This window comes from Mixophyes fleayi, chromosome 3 (assembly GCF_038048845.1).
Source record: "Mixophyes fleayi isolate aMixFle1 chromosome 3, aMixFle1.hap1, whole genome shotgun sequence".
Classification (NCBI taxonomy): domain Eukaryota; kingdom Metazoa; phylum Chordata; class Amphibia; order Anura; family Limnodynastidae; genus Mixophyes; species Mixophyes fleayi.
Window position 1 is genome coordinate 277695974 of NC_134404.1, and position 24576 is coordinate 277720549.

Sequence of the window (24576 nt, forward strand, 5' to 3'; positions counted from 1 at the left end):
ACTTACAATGATTATTAAAATATTGTTTCAATCTCATAGCATTTGTCACCCCCAGGTTTTAATAACTGGACCAGCAGACACACCTTATGCCAATGGCTGCTTTGAATTTGATGTGTACTTTCCTCAAGATTATCCTAATTCTCCTCCACTTGTGAATTTGGAGACAACAGGAGGGCACAGTGTTCGGTTTAATCCAAACCTTTACAATGATGGAAAGGTAATATTCTTAGTCTCCTGTATTGTATCTGTTTCCTAGAGATGAGCGCTTTTGTTTACAAATCTTTCTGTCAGTCCCTCTAGGCATGTCTACTATATTTTTCGTACAACCTAGTATACAAATCTACATACAGCAATTTTCTTATGTGCAGTTGATGTGAAATAGGCTAATATGTATTGAGGTGCTGGAATTCACTTTTTTTGTACAGCCTTGAATATGATATTTATTTTCATAGAAAAGTGCATATTAGTAATAGTTATTTATGAACCCATTATTCTTTATCGGATTAAATTGGTTGATTTTCTGCAGCTCCACCTGATATAAGAACTAGTAAATGTGAGATGTAAAGAATTTCTCCTAGGTTTGTTTAAAGAGAAGTCTGTGCACAATTTATAGTTGTTTTTCTTTTGCAATCTAATATTCAAGTAATAATTAAATCAGTGTTATCCTATATGAACCACAGTTGAGTTGATGGCTGAAAGGTTATGTGTATGTTACAGTTCTACTTTAAAAAAAATAAGTACATATCGATGTTGCTTGTTTGTCAGGGGCAAACGCAGGATTTAAGGAGGGCGGTTTCCACGGCACACCACCAGTGGGTGTGACCAGCATGCATGGGGGCGTGGCTATAATTTTAGACAGTGCTAGGTAGCTCTCCAACTCTTCCAATCTCCCTTTAAATACATGCGCAATGCTGCGTGCACTACTGTTAGGAGCATGCAGCTCCCCCTTCATGAGCAGAGCAGTGTGAAGTGGGACATACCTCCCAACTGTCCCTTTAGTTGGGACAAAGTCCTGACTGAGTGGGTCAGTCACCAAACTCAGGACTGCACCACCAGAATCGGGACAGTTGGCAGACTGTCCTGCTCTCTCCTACCTGTTCTTTCTGCTTTCAATACTTGTTGCTGCTGCTCGTGTCCTAAGGTCAGTTGTGCTTGTCTGGATCCTGGAATGTTGGTTCCCTATTTGGAAATAGAATATGTACGTGAGATATAGAAATCCAGCAATGAGTGAACACAGAATGCAGTCTTATAATAAAACATGAGTTGTTTTGATTTAATGTTAGTGCCCCTTTCTTGTAACCAGCCCGACTGTAAAATAATTTTATTCACCTTTACTAAAAAGACATATTTTCCACCAAGCTACCCCAACATTAAATTAATAGTAATCACATTTATTAAATAAACCTATTTCCTACCATATATTATATACTTAGCATTCACTTTTAAGAAATAGCAATCCTTTTTCCAAAACTCTGGCACACATTTAATTAATAGCGCCCAAACCACCCCTACATTAAATGAATCATCCCACCCTACATTAATTAGTCTGTACTAACCCCACTATTAAATTAAATTGCCTCACCATCACCCCAACAAAATAACACCCATTAATTAGCCACTACCTACCTCACACATTACATGGCCACAAGCCCCCTGTGCCATCACACCCGCTACATGGCCACAAGCCCCCTGTGCCATCACACCCGCTACATGGCCACAAGCCCCCGGTGCCATCACACTCGCTACGTTGCCACAAGCCTCCTGTGCCATCACTCTCGCACTACGTTGCCACAAGCCTCCTGTGCCATCACACACACACTTTCTACCTCAAGCCTCCTGTGCCATCGCACGCACGCACACACACGCTCTCTACCTCAAGCCCCCTGTGCCATCGCACGCACACTCTCTCTCTACCTCAAGCCCCCTGTACCATCGCACGCACACACACTCTCTACCTCAAGCCCCCTGTACCATCGCACACACACACACTCTCTACCTCAAGCCCCCTGTGCCATCGCACGCACACACACTCTCTCTACCTCAAGCCCCCTGTGCCATCACCCACCCACCCACTCACACCCACACGCGCGCACACACATTACACTGCCACAAGCCCCCCGTGCCATCACACACATTACACTGCCACAAGCCCCCCGTGCCATCACACACATTACACTGCCACAAGCCCCCCGTGCCATCACACACATTACACTGCCACAAGCCCCCCGTGCCATCACACACATTACACTGCCACAAGCCCCCCGTGCCATCACACACATTACACTGCCACAAGCCCCCCGTGCCATCACACACATTACACTGCCACAAGCCCCCCGTGCCATCACACACATTACACTGCCACAAGCCCCCCGTGCCATCACACACATTACACTGCCACAAGCCCCCCGTGCCATCACACACATTACACTGCCACAAGCCCCCCGTGCCATCACACACATTACACTGCCACAAGCCCCCCGTGCCATCACACACATTACACTGCCACAAGCCCCCCGTGCCATCACACACATTACACTGCCACAAGCCCCCCGTGCCATCACACACACATCATTGACATCACACACCCCCCCCCTCCCCTGCTGCTCACACACAACACTGACAGAAGCCCCCACAGGCAACCTCCGGATTGTCTGCCAGTGGCTGCCTCTGACCCCCCCCCCCTCCCACACACGCTCACGGCACCTGCGTCTGCTTGCCCCCCCCCCCCCCCCTCCTCCACACTCACAGCACCCGCATCTGCTTGCCCCCCCCCCCCCACTCCACCCAGAGACTAGGAACCCCCCCAACCCACCCCTGCGTGCGCACCTGTTTGTCTACATGTAGTGTAGAACAGTAGAGGTATAATTTATTCAATAATAAAGTTAAACCACTTAATTCGTGTCATTGCACTGCAGCCTCTAGAATGAATCTACGGTATTATATAACAATATTTTGTACTTCTAACAGAAATTTCTCCTCTTTACACCACTAGCAATCCCTATCCTATGCACACAGATTACCTAATGATGTGCAATTCAAGTGCTTTCCATGTATTCTCTCCATTTAATAAGATTGTGCCAGCCAAATATAGCACCTGCAGCTTGCTTGCTGACTACACATTTTTAGTTAAATCTCTTGTCTGCAAGTGCATTGTTCTGTTATATTTAGAAATGCCTTAACTGCACCTAGTTGAGCTTCTGGGAGTTTGGACAGCGCAGAGGTCTCTCCATCATAGGAGTCCTTTAAGTGTTTAACAAACCAATTAAAATACAGCTAGCAATGCATTTAATGCTCATGTGACAGCTATCCTGGGATGTATTCCTTGCTGTTATTGCACATTATTGTATCATTTGCTCTGTCTGCTCTAGCAAGCAATGAAAGGCAGTTTTATATGTAAGTTAATGTTGTTAAATAAGATTAGACATTTTCTAGCAATTAATGTGTTATTAATTTGTTACAATATGTTTAGGTGTAATTGCTGGGGCTTGTACCAGATGTACCGAATTGAAACTTTCTTCTAAATCCCAAACTGAATACATGCAACGCACAGTCATAGTCCCTTAGACTCTCCACTTTTGTGACTACTGAAGTTTATGCAATTACAACAGTTTCTTTAAAGATTTTCACCTTGTTGACTAATCAATAGTAACATATTTTTCTGGGCACTCTGCTATCACAGTAAATTCCCCCCATTCAGAATAAATGTCTTACTGCAGCAATGGAATTGAATGTTGTTATTGGTTCCCCTAGGTTTGTTTAAGCATTCTGAACACTTGGCATGGGAGACCAGAAGAGAAATGGAATCCACAAACATCAAGTTTTTTGCAGGTATGTGAATTTAGTTTTGTGGTCCATCCCTGGTGTGTGTTTTTGTTTTTGTTTTTTTTGTTTGTTTTTTTTATTCTTCCCTTTCCTAATTTCTAACTTCCCTTCTTGTATCTTGAGTTATAAAATGGGAGCCAGGTAAAAAATGCACAGGTTTACTACTTCCTCCCTATTAGGAGGCATGTGTAGGCTCTAGATATTTGCAGCATCCTTTAGTCCCAACACCTACATTTCAATGCTGCAAGAGATCAAAGGAGCACTCTAAATTTTTTCTTCTCTGTAACCTATTACACACCATTTTCTATACTACATTGTTTTAGAATTAGACGCTAGCCATAGTTACTGGCACAGTGTACTGCAAGCTGTACACTTCTCATGGGTTTGTCTTTGCTATTTTGCAGTGCTAACTATAATTGATTACAGTGTACTTCGTCAAAATCTGTAAGCACAACTGCTTAGAGCCTTTGACGGATTACATTCTAATCACTTATAGACAACATCGAAAGACAAACTTAGGAACTCTGAGAGAGGCTGTAAGAATAACATCTTACAGTCAACACTCCAGGGCAATGCAGAGCCTACAGCGGTAGTGACTTTAAGCGAAGTATGGCTATATAGTAAAATGAGATGGTCAAGAAAGGGGAGTGGTATTGCTACAGTTAAAAAAATAAATACACAGAACACCTTTAATTGAGAATACTATTTTATACTACTGTTGTTTTCTCTCAGCGACATTCCTTTCCAAAGCCCCATTCCTTTCCATATGCTAGTAAACCTCAGCTATTAAGATATTTATGGAAGGAAGCATCTCTTACTTTAGTTATTTCTGAGTTTAAGTACATTGTCCTCAACTCCCTCCCCCCCCCCCCCCCTCCTCTTGTGCAGCATAGTTTTGGAGAAAATAGATTTGATACTGTAAATCCATTTATAAAAAATATAGGAGGTTCTGTTGAAAAGGACAGGAAAAAGTTTCTCATTTATTAATATGTGTATTGAAGAAACTAATTTTTTACAGTCATAAAGTTCAATATGAAGCCAATTGTGCATAAACGATGACAAGTGAGAACATTGAAAGACTATACATGCATTGCTATATCATGCAAAAAGCAATGGAGCCCAAATTAATAATTTCTAAATGACTTCTATTTGCTCAATTTAATAGTACTTCAGTGTGCATATATTGTGCTGTCTACTGAGAAACCTGCTCGCAACAATGACTTATACTCTCCCTCAAGCAGCTTGGGAGAAGAAGTTGTGCGTTCAGCTGTCTTGCTGCAAGATTAGAAGCATTTATTTAACTAGTGTATGAATTACACGCACATTTTCACGTGCCATCCGTCTAGGTAATTCAAGTATTTTAGGCTCCGTCTCAGAGTAGTGACTGATTTTGCTGACAGCTGCCTTATAGGCAAACACTGGAGCTGACCAAGAGTATGTGCTGTACAGAGGCATCCAGCAAAATGTAAGTCAAGCATGGCAGTGCATTCACAGAGCGGTCCTGTGATGGATGGGACTAATTTTGTTTCCAGAGCATTAGAGATTACCACTTGATCTAAACCTTGTCAGAGATGTCTTATTTCATATGCTGTGTATAAAGAATTAAAATGAAACATATTTCTGCATTTAAAATGTGGCCATAGCTCTTCCAGCAGCTTATCGCCAGTAGAGATCTGAGCAGGAATCCACCCTCCTCAGGTTCTTTTTCTGGGTCCACAGAAAATGTTTCTGTTCATTCTGGATCTCGGGCAATGTCAGGCGCCGTCCCCGCACTGTCCATACGTGCCAGGGACGCATGCCTGTCTCCTCTGCCGACTCGCTAGGCAACGGAACGAACTTCCGGGTCTACGCTGCATGCGTAGTAGGTCCACGCCCTGTTGCTAGGCAATGGGACATTTCTTTTCCTCTGTATATTGGCGGTCAGGTGCATCTGACCGTCAAAATCTCCTCCACCCTATCAGGGGCCACTGTTAGCTGTATCTAGCACCTCCCTCCATCAGTCTGGTGCCAGACTATTGGTTTCACCAGTTTCAGCGTCCTGTATCCTGCTTCCTTGCTCCTGTTGTTTTTACCTTGGTTCCTGACTATTGGCTTTGTTCCTGACTGCTCTGTCCTGCGATTTGACTCTGTTGATATCTGGATTCTGACCTTCGGCTTGCTTCTGGATCACCCTTGCGTACTGAACCATCATTTGGTATCCGACCCGGACTGTACGACCATCCCTGTTCTCTCCCGCTGCACTGATAACTAATTTGAAGAACAGCAACCTGCGCACCTCACGCAGCCAAGCCCATACCTTCTTGCAGGATCCCTGTTGAATACCAAGGGGTGTTAAACTCCGGGACTCCCTGATTAGTTGCGCCAATCAGTCAGCGGCATCTTCTAAAGTCATTAACGTGATAGGCAGGAAGCTTCAGGCCTTTCCTCTGCTGCAGCTGACATGCCAGCATTGACTCAGGACCTGGCAGGGTCAGGTGCATATGTCGTCATCCTTGGAAAGGATTTTGGATTCTGCGTCTACACCCAGAACGCAAGTGTCTGCTTCCGGTGGTTTTACAATCCTTTGAAGAGTCTAGCATGCAATTTTTCCCAGGAGGAAAGGGAAGTGGGGGACTCTGACCTCGAGTCCTCTTTGTTCATCGAAGAGGATCCTGGTAGATCGGATACAGTGGATGCTTTCGTGCGTGCTATTTGGCAGGTGCTAAATATTCAGAACAGTGAGGAGTCGGAAAACCTGAAAATGGACTGTTCAAGTGAAGTCAAGAGACTTTTTCTTTCCCCTGTTTGTGGACCTGTAGTGTGAGGCATGGGTTAAACCGAACAATGGTTTCCAGGTTTCTCACTGCTTAATCACCCTCTATCCACTCCCTAAGTCTGACATGTCAAAATGGGAATCTGCTCCTCAGGAAGATATTCCCGAAATTCATCTGACAAAAGCCACCACCATTCCAATCCAGATAACCACGGCTTGGTTATATTAAGCGATGGAGAGGTGGTGAGTGTAGTTGGTAGAGGCACTGCAATCAGAAACACCCACAGCGGATTTGTTCATTTTTGGGGAAGATATCTGTGTGGCTTCCATATACCTAGGGGAGGCCTTGTGGGTTCCAAAACATCTGCCTCAGTGATGGCTGAATGCAGGCTTGGTACGTCGATGCACAGTACAAAAAGACTCAAGTCCCTACCTTTTTGCGGGGAAAAGGTTTGTTTGGCCATGAGCTGGACAAAATCATATCCGTGACTACAGGAAGGAAGAGTTCTTTTCTTCCTGCAAATGCTCCCAGGCCTCAAGGTCCTATTTTTTTGCTCCTTTCGCCCTTTAGGTAAGTCAAGTAGCCAGTCCTTCAGAGGTCAGGCCTCCAACTCTTGCAGGGGCCAACTAAAGGGTAAGCAGTCTTGGGCACATAGACATCCAGGTCCCAAGCCAGTCAGCGTGACGGGCAGGCTTTCCTTCTGGGGACACCTGTTGTAGGAGCCCATTTTCTGCATTTCCAGGACAGGTGATACAATCCCATCACCAACACCTGGGTCATACGAATCATGTCAAGGTGCTACCCCAAAGCTGTGACCAGGTGACTTCCCAGAGGCTAAGTAAATTGTCAGGTCCTGCTGCAACCTTCCAGACATTGTCTTCCAGCCTAATGTTTTCAGTCCCAGAAGGGCAAAAAGGTTTCTAGGTCTTTCAGGGCTATCCTCAACTTAAAATCTCTGGATTTTCACCTCAGAGTGGACAATTTCAAGATGGAGTCACGTTCCGTTCTGGGAAGGGGCATCAATGTCTTTTAAGATTTTCTGAACAGTATCAACACTTCCAATTCCAGGCCATACCCTTCAAGACCCTTTACCAAGATCATGTCAGTCATCATAGGTGGAAGCTCTCTTTTTCTTTTTTCTTTATAGATTTTTTGAAAGAAAAAATTTTTTTCCAATATTTAACACTCATTTTTATTTAGTTATGGTTTAGCACAACCGACAAAACTATTGTATCCGAAAACAGTTTGTATTTATTTCTCTTAATTTTGCTGAACAGTGCCAATTACTCAGTGATTCTGCACCTCTGGTTTAAATAATTAATATATTCTAGCCGTGGGAAGCAGACAGCATGATAAAATTGTTTATAGCAAGCCCACTATGGTCCAATATTTTCATATTGATCAAAATCACCCAGGGTTGTGCCGTTTTTTATTTTGTCTGAATAAGGCAGGAGTGCAAGATTAGTTTACAATCATTGGAGTTAAAATTCAGCCTTATGACTAAGTATTAGAAGTGTGTGTTAAATACTAAAATAAAATTTCTGTATTCTTAGGGATATAGTTTGCATGCACTCACCAAACAAGACTAACAGCAAACGTGATCATCTTTAATTATTGTCTTCAATTTCTTAATATTGTTATGCAGGTATTGGTGTCTGTCCAGTCCCTTATCCTTGTGTCTGAGCCCTACTTTAATGAGCCGGGATATGAACGGTCAAGGGGCACGCCAAGTGGCACTCAGAGCTCCAGGGAGTATGATGGGAACATCAGACAGGCCACAGTCAAATGGGCTATGCTAGAACAAATTAGAAATGCTTCACCATGTTTTAAAGAGGTATTTTTCCATTTGGTTTTATTACATATTTTTGTATTGTTATTCACTGCTGTTTTTGTATCCCAGCTCTAAAAATTAATTCATATTTTCTTATATAGATATGACGGTATAAGTTTCTGTGTTTTCTCTTTAACTTGTCATAACCCGTGCTAACTGTAAATTAATAAGTCTTCCAATGGGGATCTGTAAAATATGATTTTCCTAATGGCAGCATGTGGTATCAGAGTACATTCTACAAGGATACAACATAAGAAGCCAACATTCATTTGCTACTTGTACATGGGAAATTCAATTGGCTGCGCAACTGTAAAAAAGTAAGCCTGCGCACTATTACTGTTATGGTAATAGTGAGCTTAAATTCCGTTATTACAGTAGTTTCAAACGCCGGCTTTTTGCTTGCAGCTCACTGAGCCAAGTTAAATTTACCGTAATAGGGTTAATACTGTGCTACTTCGGGTGGAATTCATTTCCCTCCGTAGTGTTTGACACATTGTCTGAGCCACACAGTTTGTGTGGTCATATCTCCATTCTCCATTGAGGAGTATTCCATCCTATGACCTCAGACTCTAGCTGATGGAAATTACAGTGATGAATATAATTTTGAGGCTATGAGAATGTATTTTTCCTACCCACATGGAAGCTGTTTTATTGCCATAATGGATTTTATTTATAATGTGATGGTTATCAAAGAGAGCACTTGCATGCATCCCTTAATAGTCTTTTGACTTTTTACCCTCTGCTGTTGATTTCTACTTATGGACCCATAAAATAGGAATTGGTTTAATGTGGTAGAGAGAGTCTTCTGAAGATATTGAATGACCTTTTTAAGGTTAACACAATAAAGACTGCACCATTCATGCTCAATCCCATATAGCCCCAAGGCTCTGCAACACATCACAAGTTCCCCAGAATGGTTTCCTAGTGGCAAAAAGGGGGACATAACATATGAAGCCAATATCACTTAGCAGATAATGAGATGTGAATGTGCTGAAACGATTACAAAATAGTGTCATGTACTGCTGCTCTGTGTTTGTTGTTGTCCGCATGTAAATGAGGAGTGTGGAGGCCAGCACAGTCAAGTCACTTTGTTTTGTTGCCATCTGTACGGCTCGTTGTCTTAATAAGTTGTACAAGTAGGGCTGACACCCGTCCCCTCCCTTGGAAAGGTGGAGGAGTGAGATAAATCCAGATGGGATATAGCCTGGTGGTAAGGCAATTGCTCACTGCGAGCAGATAATGACTTTTACAAAGTGCTTGTCTCTCCAGCTGCCTGCTTCTGTGAACTGGATTTGATGGGAATACATTTTGCTGAGCGTAGAACCACAGGCTTCAGGAGTCAGACATTAAATTACACTACATTTCCCAAAGGAAATATACTTTGAGTGTTGAGTAACAATTTTATTTCACAAATAAATTCTTCAGGTTTTGTACAAAAAATGCCTCATATATTCAGGATAAAGAGCCATTATTATTTTTCTTTATTATATGTACTCACATTTTACCGTTTCTTTGGCTGACATCTTTATCTGCAGTTATGTTCTCAATGACATGATCTGCAAAATGCATCGTCTTTGTGATATAAAATGGATACAGGATTCTGATCTAGAAATAAACTTTATTTGCATTGCATAAATATTTCCTAGAACTTATCAAAGGATTTGATGGGTATAAAAGAAGTGAAGGCGAAAGAATAGGGTAAACTTAATTAAAAATGCTTATTATTTTGGATGAAGTTGTCTTTTATGTCCCAGACAGCATTGCTAGATAAACTTTTATGCAATTCAAAATTTGTTCAGCTGCAGTGCTTTTAACAATACTGTAAAGTCATAACAGTTTAATTGGCTAAACAAGGAGGGGACCAGAAGCCGATTTCCCCGTGAGCTTGCAGCATGGGCAGAGGGGTATGGTTCTGTGGGAAAGGCATGGACGGACTTCCTCTCCCTGCATTGAGAATTCACCAAGCATATCTGCTCCTGGCTTAAAGTAACCTTCCCTAAACTCATTTGTTATTGTGATGGTGGGTGAACAGGTAAGACAGCAGGGGAGTTTTGCTTCATGATAACTATTACTTTTTTTTTCATTGTTTTTATTTATGTTTAATTATAGAAAGAGGGGCAGAAGTTAAATGCAACAGTTGTAGGGCGACTGCACTCAGCATGTTTGCAGGTGCTATCTTGGAAATGTTCCAAGTCCCCTCCTCAAGAAGGGATGGGGGGTGGATCGGATCTAGAGCACAAGACACAGTTAGGGGGAGAGAGAATGTATACTACTGTGTGTGGGCTTAACTCTGGAAGCCCCGCAGAACAGGGGGTATTTAAGAATTAAAGAAATCTAGGCCAGGTAGATGGACAGGGAAGAGTTAATAGGGAGCTCCACCTGCCTTCATCAGCATGTTGGTTTCTTCTGGAGACACCAATCCATTGCTGAGCATGGAGGAACCTTTGCAGTCAAACCAAATACATGTTGGCTGCTGTCGGACTCCCTCCTGCCTGCTAGTGTTAGCAGGATATTAGAGTGGTAGGAGTCCCCTTGGTGCACAAGTTGTAAAAAGAATCAATATATATAGGATGAGACCTTGTAATTTTCTTACTGATAGGTCAACACATAAAAATATATTCAAATATTGTCAACATAGGTTGCAACCTTAAGTGAGTGGAGGATAAGAATCCACGTCAAACACATAATAAATCAACATGTTCAATATGAGCATTCTGTGGCTCTCAGGCCTGATGTAGTAGTCCTCTTATTGGAGCCTAATCCAATAATCCATTCAAAAAGAATAGTAGTGATAATATATAATCCAAAATAGATCGGCCACTAATACCCAGATATAAATAGTGCCAGTCTCTGTTCAAACCAATGGGTAAAGTCCCATTATGACAGGAATACAATAATGTGAATAAAGTCCCAGAGTAGCAGTCTCTGTTCGAACCAATAGGTAGGTAAAGGGTCACATAAAGACAAGAGTTCAATACTGTAAGTAAGATCCCAAAAGGGTGGGTATGTGATCGGTAGCAAAGGTCGCAGCCGCGATTGTTCGACATCTATACTCACCACCACATCTACTGCGAGGACTCAGACGAGAGGGACGCCTGAAGAGAAGACACTACTACTTACAGGGTAAGTCTCCTTTCCTGCAGCGCCCTGATACCGCAGCACTCTGATTAAACTCTGGTTCAATCTATGGACGGAGGAGGTACCTTTGATACCGATCGCATACCCACCCTTTTGGGATCCCACAGTGTTGAACTCTTGGATATCATACCTTAAGGGTTGGTGGAACTTCCCTTATATTCTTTGGTTCCCCCGGGCAGCCCTTTCTCCATACTTACATATAGGGAGCGCTGGCCCCTACTTCCCTCCCCCCCCCCTTACCTTTTAGTGTTAGGAGGAAGCTAAGTATCTTTTCCTTTGCCTTTCTATCTCAATTTGTTTGGTTTGTGTGTTTATATTAAAAAAAAAAAAAAAAGCAGACTGACGGGCTTGTTAATATTTTATGAAAAAAAATTATATTTTCAGTTCTTAAAATATCTTTAATCTATTGTATTTAGGGCAAATGTTCATAATTCCAAAGTTTTGTCCAATTCTCGCCCGACAAATCTCCTATCTTCTCAACTCCTTTCATCGCTGTTAGTATCTATGACCGAATGTCTTCCTCTTGAGTAACCACAGATCAATGTACTTTGAACGATCGAAAAGTTTCAGAGGTGGTCCGACAAGTTTGATGAATAAAAGTGCTGACATTGTCTTAGTCTTCAATGAAGTTCTTTTTGAGGTGGCAATTCGCTTAATCTGCGAAAACCCCGTTCACATTCACTTACAGAAATGGGAATGATATTCAGAGTCCGTATCAAATGCAACGGTTTTTCTGGATTTGTCCTTCAAAAATGTATTCACGGAATCCACAAATCATTTCTCTTTCATTTAGTTGCAGTCTGATTGTCAAGTTTCTAATTTTCATTTCTCCAAATGTCTGTTGAGTATTAACATCTTCAGGCCAATGTTTTGGATCAAGTAAGCAAGACCAATACGCCAACTCAGCTTCTTTGTTATCAGGCAATCTTTTTTTAGATCGACTCTCAATTTTGTATAAAATGTATATGGGTCAATGGGAGGATCCTTTCTTTTTAGTGAAGTAAAACTCCACAAAAGCGAACATCACGTTCAGCATCAACAGCGCATTTATAATAGGGCCCAAAGTTCTGTCTTCTTTCTTCAAAAATTTGTACTAGTATTTTTATTTTATTATTTGCCTTGTATAGGTCAATGTTGCGGTCTTGTAGCTCCAAACTTAATTCTGGTAATTCTTGGAGAGCGTCAAACATCAATCCTAGGTCCAATAAAAATTCTGTAGATGTGATTTTTTTTCTTTTAAGCCATCATAAGTTTATTTATCATTTTTATCTCTTGTAGGATCATGCCTTGCTTCTTCAAAATGATATACAAGGGATTCAAAATTATTCCACACAGCCAAAACTGTACGCAAACTAAAAAATTTTCAAATTTTCAGCACCTCAGCTCCCAGTAATTCTGCACATAAATGCAGCTCTCTACTATTCTTTGGCGAAGTATGGTATATGACATGAAGTTTATCAATAAATGATTTGAATCTATTTATACCTGAAGTTTCCTTGACAGCATCATCTACTGATAATTCTAGTCTGTGATTAGTACAACGCCAAACTATAATACAAGGGAAACGGTCTGACAGCAATTTTTTCACTCCACTTTTACACCCGAACATCACAGCAGCACCATTGCACGCCAGAGAAACCAAATATTTTTTAAATATTATTATTATTATTATTATTAATATTTATTTATAAGGCGCCACAAGGCATCCGCAGCGCCGTACAGAGACAAACAAAATCACAATACAATGGGAGACAGCACAGTACAGTAAACACAGCAACTCAGTACGCTCAATGCACAGCTAGAGAGGGCGGGGAAGGGGGAGGGAGGATCCGCAAACGACGGGGCCCAAGAAGCAGGGCGCGGAAGACAGGGAGACCCCCAGGGGGGAGGAGGGAGCGAGAGTGGACGTGGGGTGGAGGAACCTCGAGGAGGAGGGCAAAGTAGCTGGAGAGCAGAGTTAGAAGTGATGGAAACAGGAGGAGAGATGGCCCTGCTCAGAGGAGCGTACAATCTAAGGGGAGGGGTGGACAGACAGAGAGACGCAGGGGAGAGAGGGAGAGTAGGGGGACAGAGGCAGAAGATAAGGTAGGAAGTTAAGTGGGAGACAGAAAGGCTTTAAGAAAAAGGTGGGTTTTTAGGGCCCGTTTGAAGCTGGACAGATTAGGGGAAGTTCTGATGGAGGGAGCTTGTTCCAGTGGAGGGGGGCAGCGCGGGCGAAGTTTTGGATACGCGCGTGGGAGGAGGTTATAAGGGGGGAAGAGAGGCGACGGTCAGAGGCAGAACGGAGAGGGCGGGATGGAGCATGAATAGAGAGGAGGGTGGAGATGTAGGGCGCAGTGGAGTTGGCAAGGGCCTTGTAGGTGAGTGTGAGGAGCTTAAAGAGGATTCTGAAGGGGAATGGGAGCCAGTGAAGGGCTAGGTAGAGGGGGGAGACAAAAGAGGAGCGGCGAGAGAGGAAAATAAGCCTAGCTGCAGCGTTAAGGACGGATCGAAGGGGATCGAGATGAGAGTGGGGGAGGCCAGTGAGGAGGAGGTTGCAGTAGTCCAGGCGGGAGATGATCAGAGAGTGGATAAGGCATTTGGTGGCATCTTGGGAGAGGAAGGGCCGGATGCGAGCGATGTTGCGCAGCTGGAAGCGGCAGGATTTAGCAAGAGAGAGGATGTGGGGGCCAAAGGAGAGAGAGGAGTCGAGGATGACACCAAGGCAGCGAAGTTGGGGGACAGGGGAGATAGAGGTGTTGTCGACAGTGATGGAGAGGTCAGAAGGGGATGGGGTATGAGAGGGAGGAAAAACTATGAGCTCAGTTTTGGCAAGGTTAAGTTTGAGGAATCGAGAGGACATCCAGGAAGAGATGGCAGAGAGGCAGGCGGACACCCTAGAGAGGAGGGAGGGAGAGAGATCAGGAGAGGAGAGGTATAGTTGAGTGTTGTCAGCGTAAAGGTGGTAGCTGAAGCCGAAGGAGCTGATGAGTTCACCCAGGGAGGAGGTGTATAGAGAGAAGAGTAAGGGTCCCAGAACAGAGCCCTGAGGGACCCCGACTGGAAGGGTGGATGGGGGGGGGGAGAGAGACCCAGAGGTGGTGACAGAGAAGGAACGGGGAGTAAGGTAAGAGGTGAACCAGGACAGGACTGGGCCGGAGAGGCCGAAAGACTGGAGGGTGTGAAGGAGGAGGGGGTGGTCAATGGTGTCAAAGGCTGCAGAGAGGTCAAGGAGGATGAGAAGGGAGAAGTGGCCCCTGGCTTTTGCAGAGAGGAGGTCATTGGTGACTTTAGCCAGGGCAGTTTCAGTGGAGTGGAGGGGGCGGAAACCAGACTGGAGAGGATCAAGGAGGGAGTATTCAGAAAGGTAGGAGGTGAGACGGCTGCAGACGAGCCTCTCGAGAATTTTGGAGGCAAAAGGGAGAAGAGATATGGGGCGATAGTTCGAGAGAGAAGTGGGGTCGAGATTAGGTTTCTTAAGAATGGGGGATACGAGAGCATGTTTGAAGGAGGAGGGGAAGATGCCAGTGGAGAGGGAGAGATTAAAGAGGTGAGCGAGGTGGGAGCAGGTGGTGGGGGAAAGGGAGCGAAGAAGGTGGGAGGGGATGGGATCCAGGGGGCAGGTAGTGGGGGGGGAGGATAAAATGAGAGAGTGGACTTCATCGCCGGTGGTGGGACGGAAGGAGTGGAGGGGAAGGTGGTTGGGGGGGGGAGGACAGAAGAGTGGGAGGGGTGGAAGAGTGAGTGGAGGAGGAGATTTCAAGTCGGATTTTAGAGGAGAAGGAGGAGGCGAAATCAGAGGCAGTCAGGGAGGAGGGGGTGGGGGGAGGGGAGGGGGCCAAGAGAGTGCTGAAGGTGGCAAAAAGGCGGCGGGGGTTAGAGGACTGGGAAGAGATGAGGGATTTAAAGAAAGATTGTTAAGCGAGTGAGAGGGCAGAGCTGTAGGATGAAAGGATGAATTTAAAGTGGAGGAAGTCAGCCAGGGAGCGGGATTTTCTCCAGTGACGTTCGGCGGAACGGGAGCATTTTTGGAGGAAGCGGGTAAATTTGGAGTGCCAAGGTTGGGGTTTGGAGCAGCGGGGGTGGACGGAGTGGGCAGGGGCGACCGCGTCCAGAGCGGAGGTGAGGGTGTGATTGTAGAGGGAGACCGCCTGGTTGGGGCAGGCCTGGGAGGAAAGGAGAGAAAGGAGGGTATCGAGAGAGGAGGACAGAGAGGCAGGGTCAAGAGCATCGAGGTTGCGTATGGACAGAGTAGGTTTGGGCAAGGGGGAGGGGAGCAGGAGAAGAGGAGAGAGAGAAGGAGAGAAGATGGTGGTCGGATAGAGGAAAGGGAGAGATGGAGGAGTCGGAGAGATTACATAGGTAGGAGAAGACAAGATCAAGGGAGTGACCAAGGCAGTGGGTAGAGGAGGAGGTCCATTGGGTGAGACCAAGGGAGGAAGAGAGGGTGAGCAGTTTGCTGGAAGCAGGGTAGGTGGGGTTGTCGATGGGGGGATATTAAAGTCACCGAGAATGATCGAAGGGAGATCGGAGGAGAGGTAGTGAGGAAGCCAGCTAGCAAAGTTGTCAAGGAAGAGGTAGGTGGGGCCAGGGGGGCGGTAGATGACAGTGACGCGGAGATGGATGGGGTAGAAGAGGCGGATGGAGTGAACTTCAAAAGAGGAGAAGGAGAGGGAGGGTTCAGGGGGAATGACACGAAAAGTACAGGTGGAGGAGAGGAGGAGGCCAACTCCACCGCCAGGGCGGGCACCAGGCCTGGCGGAGTGGGTGAAGGAGAGGCCACCATAGGAGAGGGCAGCGGGGGAAGTAGTATCAGAATCGGAGAGCCAGGTTTCAGTAACGGCAAGAAGGTTAAAGGAGTTGGATAGAAAGAGGTCGTGGATAGCAGTCAGCTTGTTGCGGACGGATCTGGCATTCCAGAGGGCACAGAAGAAAGGGGGAGAGGAGAGGGGGGAAATGGGGATGAGGTTAGCAAGATGAGCAGCGCGCGGGGGATGGCGGGGAGGAACGGGAGAGGTAGGGCGGGGGGAGTATGGGTATGGAGTGAGAGCGGGGAGGCATAGTAGGGAGAGAGAGTAACAGAACAGTGAGATAGTGGGGACAGTGAAAAACAGGTAAGAACAAAGGCAGGAAGACAATGAAAAGGTGGAAGATAATAACGAATTAGGGCGTTGAGGGCATGGAACAACAGTACAGTGAGATAATAAGGACAATGAAGACAGGTAAGAATGATAGCAGAACAGTAAGATAGTAAGGACAGCGGATAACAGGTAAGAATAAGCAGGGAGACAATAGCAAGATGGAGGACAATAACCAATTAGGGCATGGAAGGCAAAGAATAATCGAAGGAGAGGTAATAAGGACAATGGAAATAGGCAAGAATAATAACAGGTAAAACTAGTTGCTGGTAAATATAAAATCAGGAAAAACAAGATAAAGGCATATAAATAGTAGAATAATAACAGGTAAAAAGTAGAAACTTGTAAATGTACAATCAGGAAAAACAAAATAATGGCATATAAAATAATGTTTTATATGCAGTTGATGCAGTTAAGCCAGGGATTCAGCAGGAGAAGGGTTAACTGACAAGCCGGGTCGGTACACAGTAGATCAGTTGGTGCAGATAAGCCAGGGATTCAGCAGGAGAAGGGTTAACTGACAAGCCGGGTCGGTACACAGTAGATCAGTTGGTGCAGATAAGCCAGGGATTCAGCAGGAGAAGGGTTAATTGACAAGCCGGGTCGGTACACAGTAGATCAGTTGATACAGATAAGCCAGGGACTCAGCAGGAGAAGGGTTAATTGACAAGCCGGGTCGGTACACAGTAGATCAGTTGATGTAGATAAGCCAGGGATTCAGCAGGAGAAGGGTTAACTGAAAAGCCGGGTCGGTACACAGTAGATCAGTTGATGCAGATAAGCCAGGGATTCAGCAGGAGAAGGGTTAACTGACAAGCCGGGTCGGTATACAGTAGATCAGTTGGTGCAGATAAGCCAGGGATTCAGCAGGAGAAGGGTTAACTGACAAGCCGGGTCGGTATACAGTAGATCAGTTGGTGCAGATAAGCCAGGGATTCAGCAGGAGAAGGGTTAACTGACAAGCCGGGTCGGTATACAGTAGATCAGTTGGTGCAGATAAGCCAGGGATTCAGCAGGAGAAGGGTTAATTGACAAGCCGGGTCGGTACACAGTAGATCAGTTGATGCAGATAAGCCAGGGATTCAGCAGGAGAAGGGTTAACTGACAAGCCGGGTCGGTATACAGTAGATCAGTTGGTGCAGATAAGCCAGGGATTCAGCAGGAGAAGGGTTAACTGACAAGCCGGGTCGGTATACAGTAGATCAGTTGGTGCAGATAAGCCAGGGATTCAGCAGGAGAAGGGTTAATTGACAAGCCGGGTCGGTACACAGTAGATCAGTTGATACAGATAAGCCAGGGACTTAGCAGGAGAAGGGTTACTTGACAAGCCGGGTCGGTACACAGTAGATCAGTTGATGTAGATAAGCCAGGGATTCAGCAGGAGAAGGGTTAACTGACAAGCCGGGTCGGTATACAGTAGATCAGTTGGTGCAGATAAGCCAGGGATTCAGCAGGAGAAGGGTTAACTGACAAGCCGGGTCGGTATACAGTAGATCAGTTGGTGCAGATAAGCCAGGGATTCAGCAGGAGAAGGGTTAATTGACAAGCCGGGTCGGTACACAGTAGATCAGTTGATACAGATAAGCCAGGGACTTAGCAGGAGAAGGGTTACTTGACAAGCCGGGTCGGTACACAGTAGATCAGTTGATGTAGATAAGCCAGGGATTCAGCAGGAGAAGGGTTAACTGACAAGCCGGGTCGGTACACAATAGATAAATAATCTTGTCATCCCGTGAGAGTAAAGACATTGGAGTAAGGAATCAAATACTCATTCTGCAGTTACTTTTTCAAGTTCTACGAAGTCCAAAAACAAAGTTATCGGAGAATTCATTCCAACACGTCCGATACAGCATCGAACATATACTATGAGGGTATTTTTTTTGCTTATTGTGGTTGATTCATCCATTATCAATGAAATTTTATTATTGGATTGCACAATTTCTTTATCCAGTTTTACTAATTTTTTCACTTGTATGATTAACAATGTTAATACACGCATTTGTAGAATGAAGAATACGACCCATTTCAACTTCTTTCAGTTGTTGCAGATAAATTTAATTTGCAAAATTATGGAATGATTGATTTTCCTTTGCAAAAATCTTTAGAACTGCATATAAAGTAGCAGTTATTATTTTTTGCTGAGATAATGACGTTAAAAAAGCCTTCTCAATAGTATTTCTTTTTGCTTTTGTCAAATATTTTTAATGCTGCTTTATGTGCAGCAGATTCTCTGTGATCAGAATTTTTTTTTCGAAGTGAGCTCAACTGCGGCTTCCAATCTTTGCCACATTAGGTTATCTCATTGTTGGTCCATTCTTTGGAAAGTTTCATTCCCATTTTCGTTTCAACTCCAAGGGGGGAGTTCAATTCTCCCCGAATTAGCGAGGCGTTAAATCGGTTACCGTTATTACGGTAATTTTAACCCAACTTTCTGCCCGCAGCTCAGGAAGCTGCGAGCGATCGCGGCTCCTCGCTGACAGCGCGAGTGACGTCACTGCGCAAACTGCTTCATAGATCGTATTGTGTTCCTTCCAGACTACAAGCTATATATCAACAGACAAGTGCTACCTGCTGGAGAAATTGTGGTTAAACAGGAACCTTTATTTATATTTGGTGGAACTGTCTCAAAATACGCCCGTACTGGACAGCAGTCCTCGCGTTAGCTTCAGCATTTCTTGATATTCCTATACCCTCCGACCCTAAACATGTTTTGGTGCCACTGCCTCTCCCAGACCTCACTAATTCTACTCACAAACTTCTCCAAAATATCAGTGCAGCTACGTGTTAAGCAGGGTTTCTACTCCGTTGAGGCAACCTGTTATGGCAGGGCCCGGTTCTTTACCAGCACCTACCTCCTGTGGGTTTTGATGGCATGGTTTTTGAGACTAAAATCTGGCGGTCCAGAGGACTTTCCTCCAGAGTGGTAGACACCATGCTGTAAGCCAGGAAACCGACCTCAGATGCATTTATTACAGAGTGTGGCATACCTACGTTAAGTGGTGCGAACGAAGACTCTGCCACTTGACTAATTTTCATCTTTCCCGTATCCTAGCATTTCTCAACAATTGCTTGGACACAGGTCTACGACTTGGGTCCCTAAAGGTCCAGGTGTCTGCCTCATCAATCTTTTTCCAACTGAAAATAGCTGATATTCCAGAAATAAGAACCTTCCTTCAAGGGGTCCTGCACATATAACCAATTATGTTACGCCTACAGCTCCCTGGGACCTAAACTTGGTTCTGACCATGCTTCAGAGTTCCCCCTTTGAACCAGTGGGTTCAACGGAGCGGGGTTGGCCAGATTCTAGGCAGACAGTCGCTAGGTGGATTACGTCCAAAATCAAACAGGCCTACGTCACTTCCGAACGGCCTGCGCCAAGTCGTATTGCCTCCCACTCCACCGCTTAGTGGGGGCTTCTTGGGCTGCGCATAATGTGGTCTCAGCGGATCAGCTTGGCCGGGCGGCCACCTGGTCCTCTGTCCATACCTTCACTAGGTTTTCTCAATTCAATGTGTTTGCGTCCCCGGACGCCAGTTTCGGACACAAAGTGTTGTGGACCGGACTGTCAGAACGGTCCCTCCGTTAGGGGGTTTCTTTGGTACGTCCCCATGGTAGCAGTGTCCCCCAGATAGAATGAAGGAGAAAAATCCTATTTTTTAATAGTTATGCAAATATCCTATGCTTTTTAAGTAAACACAGTGCAGTTTACCCAATGTACTAAAACACAGACGCTTTCTAATTATGCAGTAACGTTTTTGAGAATGGTAAGATAGTGGCGCAGTGTAGCATGTAAACACCAATCATCATCTATTTATTTATTTATATAGTGCCACTAATTGTACAGAGCTGTACTCATTCACTTCAGTCTCTGCCCCTTTGAAGCTTGCAATATAAATCCCCTAACTTGCGCACACACAGACCGAGAGAGATTAAGGGCAATTTAATAGCAGCCAATTAACCCACCAGTATGTTTTTGGAGTGTGGGAGGAAACCAGAGCACCTGGAGGAAACCCACGCAAACACGGGGAAAACATACAAACGCCCCACAGGCCATGGTTGGTAATCAAACTCATGACACCGGTGTTGTGAGGCAGAAGTGATAACCACCAATTACAACAGATAGAACTTTTATGCCCTTAGTACCACCCACTGTGTTTCCTATTACTCAGGTATCCATACAGCACAGAGACAGCTAATAGAGGATATTTGACTATTAATGTCCTCCTTTAGTGATGCAGTCCTGTAAAGTTTCATCCTATAACAATTTGATGCCCCTGTGAGCAAGCATTCACTGTTTTAAGCTCTGTTAAGGCCTGTTTGGGGAGTAGTAAGATGAGTGCGCACAGGCAGATAGAAATCTTCTGATCGTATTTACTATTATGCCTAATGGTCAGATAGACTTCATCAGATTATTATCGGGAATCGTTGTTGTTTTTGGGGAATCACTGTTGTTTTTGGGGCCACACTCACATTGACATTAAAGTGGACACCCTACAGTTCCCCAGATAAATGAATGCTTCGTTTTCTGGTTTCTAATTTCTTGTAGCATTTTATTTTGTTTAGTTTTATAAATTCAATCAATTCTGTTTTCTTTATGCCTTGAACATCCTATAAAATAATGACACAGGAAGGTGAGGGGTGTTCACATTCTTAATTTCCAAAATATAGGAACCATGCAACATGTCGAAAAGGTCTAAATAATTTACAAATCTATTACTTATTCTGGGTTTGTTTACATCTAATAAAATGCCTGTTCACAAACATGTCTGCAAAAAGAATAGCAACGAATGCTATATATTTTATTTTTCTTTCTTTTGTCTGGGAGAATGATTTACAGTCTACTAGAAAAGCTGTATGCATCTAGTGACTGGCATGTAAATGTAAGATTTGCTGTGTGTAACAGACATGAGCCAAGCTTGTATAGCCTTTTATTTTCAGATTCAAATTAAGATAACAAGTCCATGTTTTTGTTTATGCACTGTGACTGTAGTAAATGTTCCTAATTATGCCACCACTGAAGTTAGTTTGACATATGCAATACATTTTCCTGGGCAATTTCACACGTCTAATTGAGTGTAAAGGTGCTCGTATGTCAGAAATACGGGGGGTTTATATCTTTCCAGAGGTGTAATTGATAATTTTTTTGCCCCTCTTCCAAGAAAAAGAGCTCAACCAAGGAAATTGAAATATGAAATATCAGCACCTTGTTTAAAAATACAATTTTAGTTAGACGTGTGTGGCCAGAGAAAAAAAACGTAAGAACTTTTTCTCCGTGTTGCTTGTCAAAATAAAATGAGGCTGATTTATAATCTACTGACATAAATGTTAGTTAATTGAAGTAATTTCTGCCGAGCTCCTTAGTAGTGGCTTGCATATTTCTCCATGATGGAGAAAGCAAATGACTTATCGCTGGCATAACAATTAGCAGAAAATAGTTCAAAGCAGTTGGGCTAACTTGATGCATAATTATATCCTGATGACTGCCAATAAAATAAAATGAGGGGGACATCTAAGCATATAATAGAACATGTCCATGTATCTGGTGACGGGTCAGTATTAATGTTATCCCTTGTCAGTCCTTTTTTTTCCTACCAATAACTATAAACTGACATGATATTATTTTAGTTTGTAAGCCATACTTCAGTTACTTATATTTTGAGTGGGAGTTGCTATATTAGGTTATGTAAAATGAAGCATCATTCTTAAACTGAATAGTGCCTCCTAGAGCCAAACCATCATGAAAACATTGCTATCAAGAAAAGATATTTTGGTGTAAACCCAATTTAAAGAGCTGCTGTACAGCTTTAAGGCCTACTAAGAATTCAGAATGAATGAGTAAGACACTTGAGGTAATGATATGCATTCAAAACACAACTTTACCTGTGTAAGGTAAAGAGATGAAGGGCAATAGAGAAATCACTTTTAATGTATTTAAAAATAAACTTGTTTGACACTTGCATTATATTTTGATTGTTTTGTCGCTTTCTGATATTACTCAGTTAGCCCGACTATTATAACTTACAGTGGTTACATTTCCACATAGAGGTTTAGCCTGTGACTAAAAGTGATCCACAGATGGCAACATACTAAGGATGCTCGGGTTGGCTCATGAGTTGGCCCAGCCCGCCCCTGGAGAGACAATACCTGTCTTTACTTGAAATTGATTCTCCCCATTTACCTTTTGTCTTCTGGTATGATGTAGTGTATATCTATTTCCCTCTCTCAAACATACTTTTGTTTTGGCTCCGGAAAGTGTAAACCATGCAGCTGATGAGAAATCTACCTTAATGTGAGTTCAGCTGTTTAATTGAATTTGCTAAACATGTGCAAGCAAAGGTCTGACTAATTTCATGCTAATATAATGGCTAAGAATAAATTGAATTGGAAATTGTTCAGAGTGAGGAAACTGGGTGCTTATATCTTTCTCACATATACAAAACAAATCGGGAAAGAAGCTGTAGCAGCAAGCAGAACAACAAACTTTTCTATTATTACTGTTTGACTCGCTGTACTTGCATGTGAACATCCCTGAACTGCTTCTCCAAGCCCAGGTAGATGAAAATATAAGCTCCATTCAACTCAAAATACGGGTTGCAAGTTGTGCACCTTTGTTAGAAGATGGAATTTAACCATTTTGCTGCCAGGAGTTTTTGCCAATTCTGCTCCTCTGGTGTCAATTTCCACATTTTTAGACTGCCGATTTCACGAGCAATAACTTTTTATATTATTATTTTGTGCTCTATAAACAAAATGTATCTTTATGGATTTTACATTGTTTGGTTTTCTTTTAAAGCTATAATTGAGTAAATATCTTTCACTATTGTGGCTCATATAGAGAAAAAAAAAATTTTTTTTTTAAATTAAGCAAAAATTACAAATGTCCAGCTTCTCTTAGCTACAATCACACAACAATGTAACCCATGAAATATACCCCAAATTTTGTTCTGTAACTTTATTAGGTTTGGTGTACTTGCTAGTGTGTGCATAAATATTTCTGTTTGTGTGCTTTTTATTTTATTAACATTTTATTTATATTATTGCCCTCTAACAGGCAAATACATTTTTGAATATTAAAGGACAATAAGGCTTATTCTGCTACAACCATATATATACTCCTAAAAGTAATCTTATCCTCTTGTCGCATCTCCTATTTGAGATTGCCAGTCTCCAAACATAGAATAGAAAAACAAATGTACAGGGTGCGTCCAAAAAGGATGTGTATTTTATTAAATATAAAATGCAGCTGATCTCACATGTACAAACTTATAATGAACAAAACTTCTACAAATGATACAAGTATCAATATGTGACATAAATAAAACACAGGATAAAACTGTAAACAATTCAAACGAGTAAATTGAAATGTCTCGGTGAATTATATCAATTTGGGTGTCTGGCCAGTACACCTTAAAAACACAATGTGGATGTATTGTTTGAAGTACCAAAACTGTATATAAGGGTAATAGGGAAAGATCTCACCCACAATTCCGCAAGCAGCTTTGATTGAACTTGGGAAACATTTTAGAGTTTTTCCAGGGTATAATAGCAGCTGAAAATATTGCGGGGAAAATCTGTCCCGGGCATGCGCAGTATCAGCCTCCGCCGTCGTCTTCGTCCCTTCACTCCGACGTCATAACGTTTCGAGAGGATGACTCACTTTGTGTGACTGTTATGTTCGTGACAGATTTTTCCCGCCATTTTTTTAGGATTCGTTAACTTATTTCACATCAGGAACTCCTGATGTCTTGCAATGTATTAGTCACCAACTGGATATAATAGGGGTGTGATTAGTGAGTTTTTCACTTTATCCAAATCACAAACAGAACGAAAATAAAATTCTAAAGGGCCGCTACAAAATGGAGTTGGAAAGGGACTTGGGACCTCCTCCAGGTGAATCTTGTTGAGCGGAAGTGAG

General features: G+C 43.3%; 1 protein-coding gene across 8 annotated transcripts in view; it reads left to right on the forward strand.

Moving 5' to 3' along the window:
• The window catches only part of BIRC6 (baculoviral IAP repeat containing 6), a 265056-nt gene that overhangs the window by 232788 nt on the left and 7692 nt on the right, over positions 1-24576 (forward strand). For all 8 annotated transcript variants that reach the window (XM_075203663.1, XM_075203667.1, XM_075203660.1 and 5 more), the window contains 3 exons: positions 56-217; positions 3751-3828; positions 8221-8409. In XM_075203663.1, coding sequence (XP_075059764.1) covers positions 56-217; positions 3751-3828; positions 8221-8409 — 429 coding nt within the window. The remainder of the gene's footprint in view (positions 1-55; positions 218-3750; positions 3829-8220; positions 8410-24576) is intronic.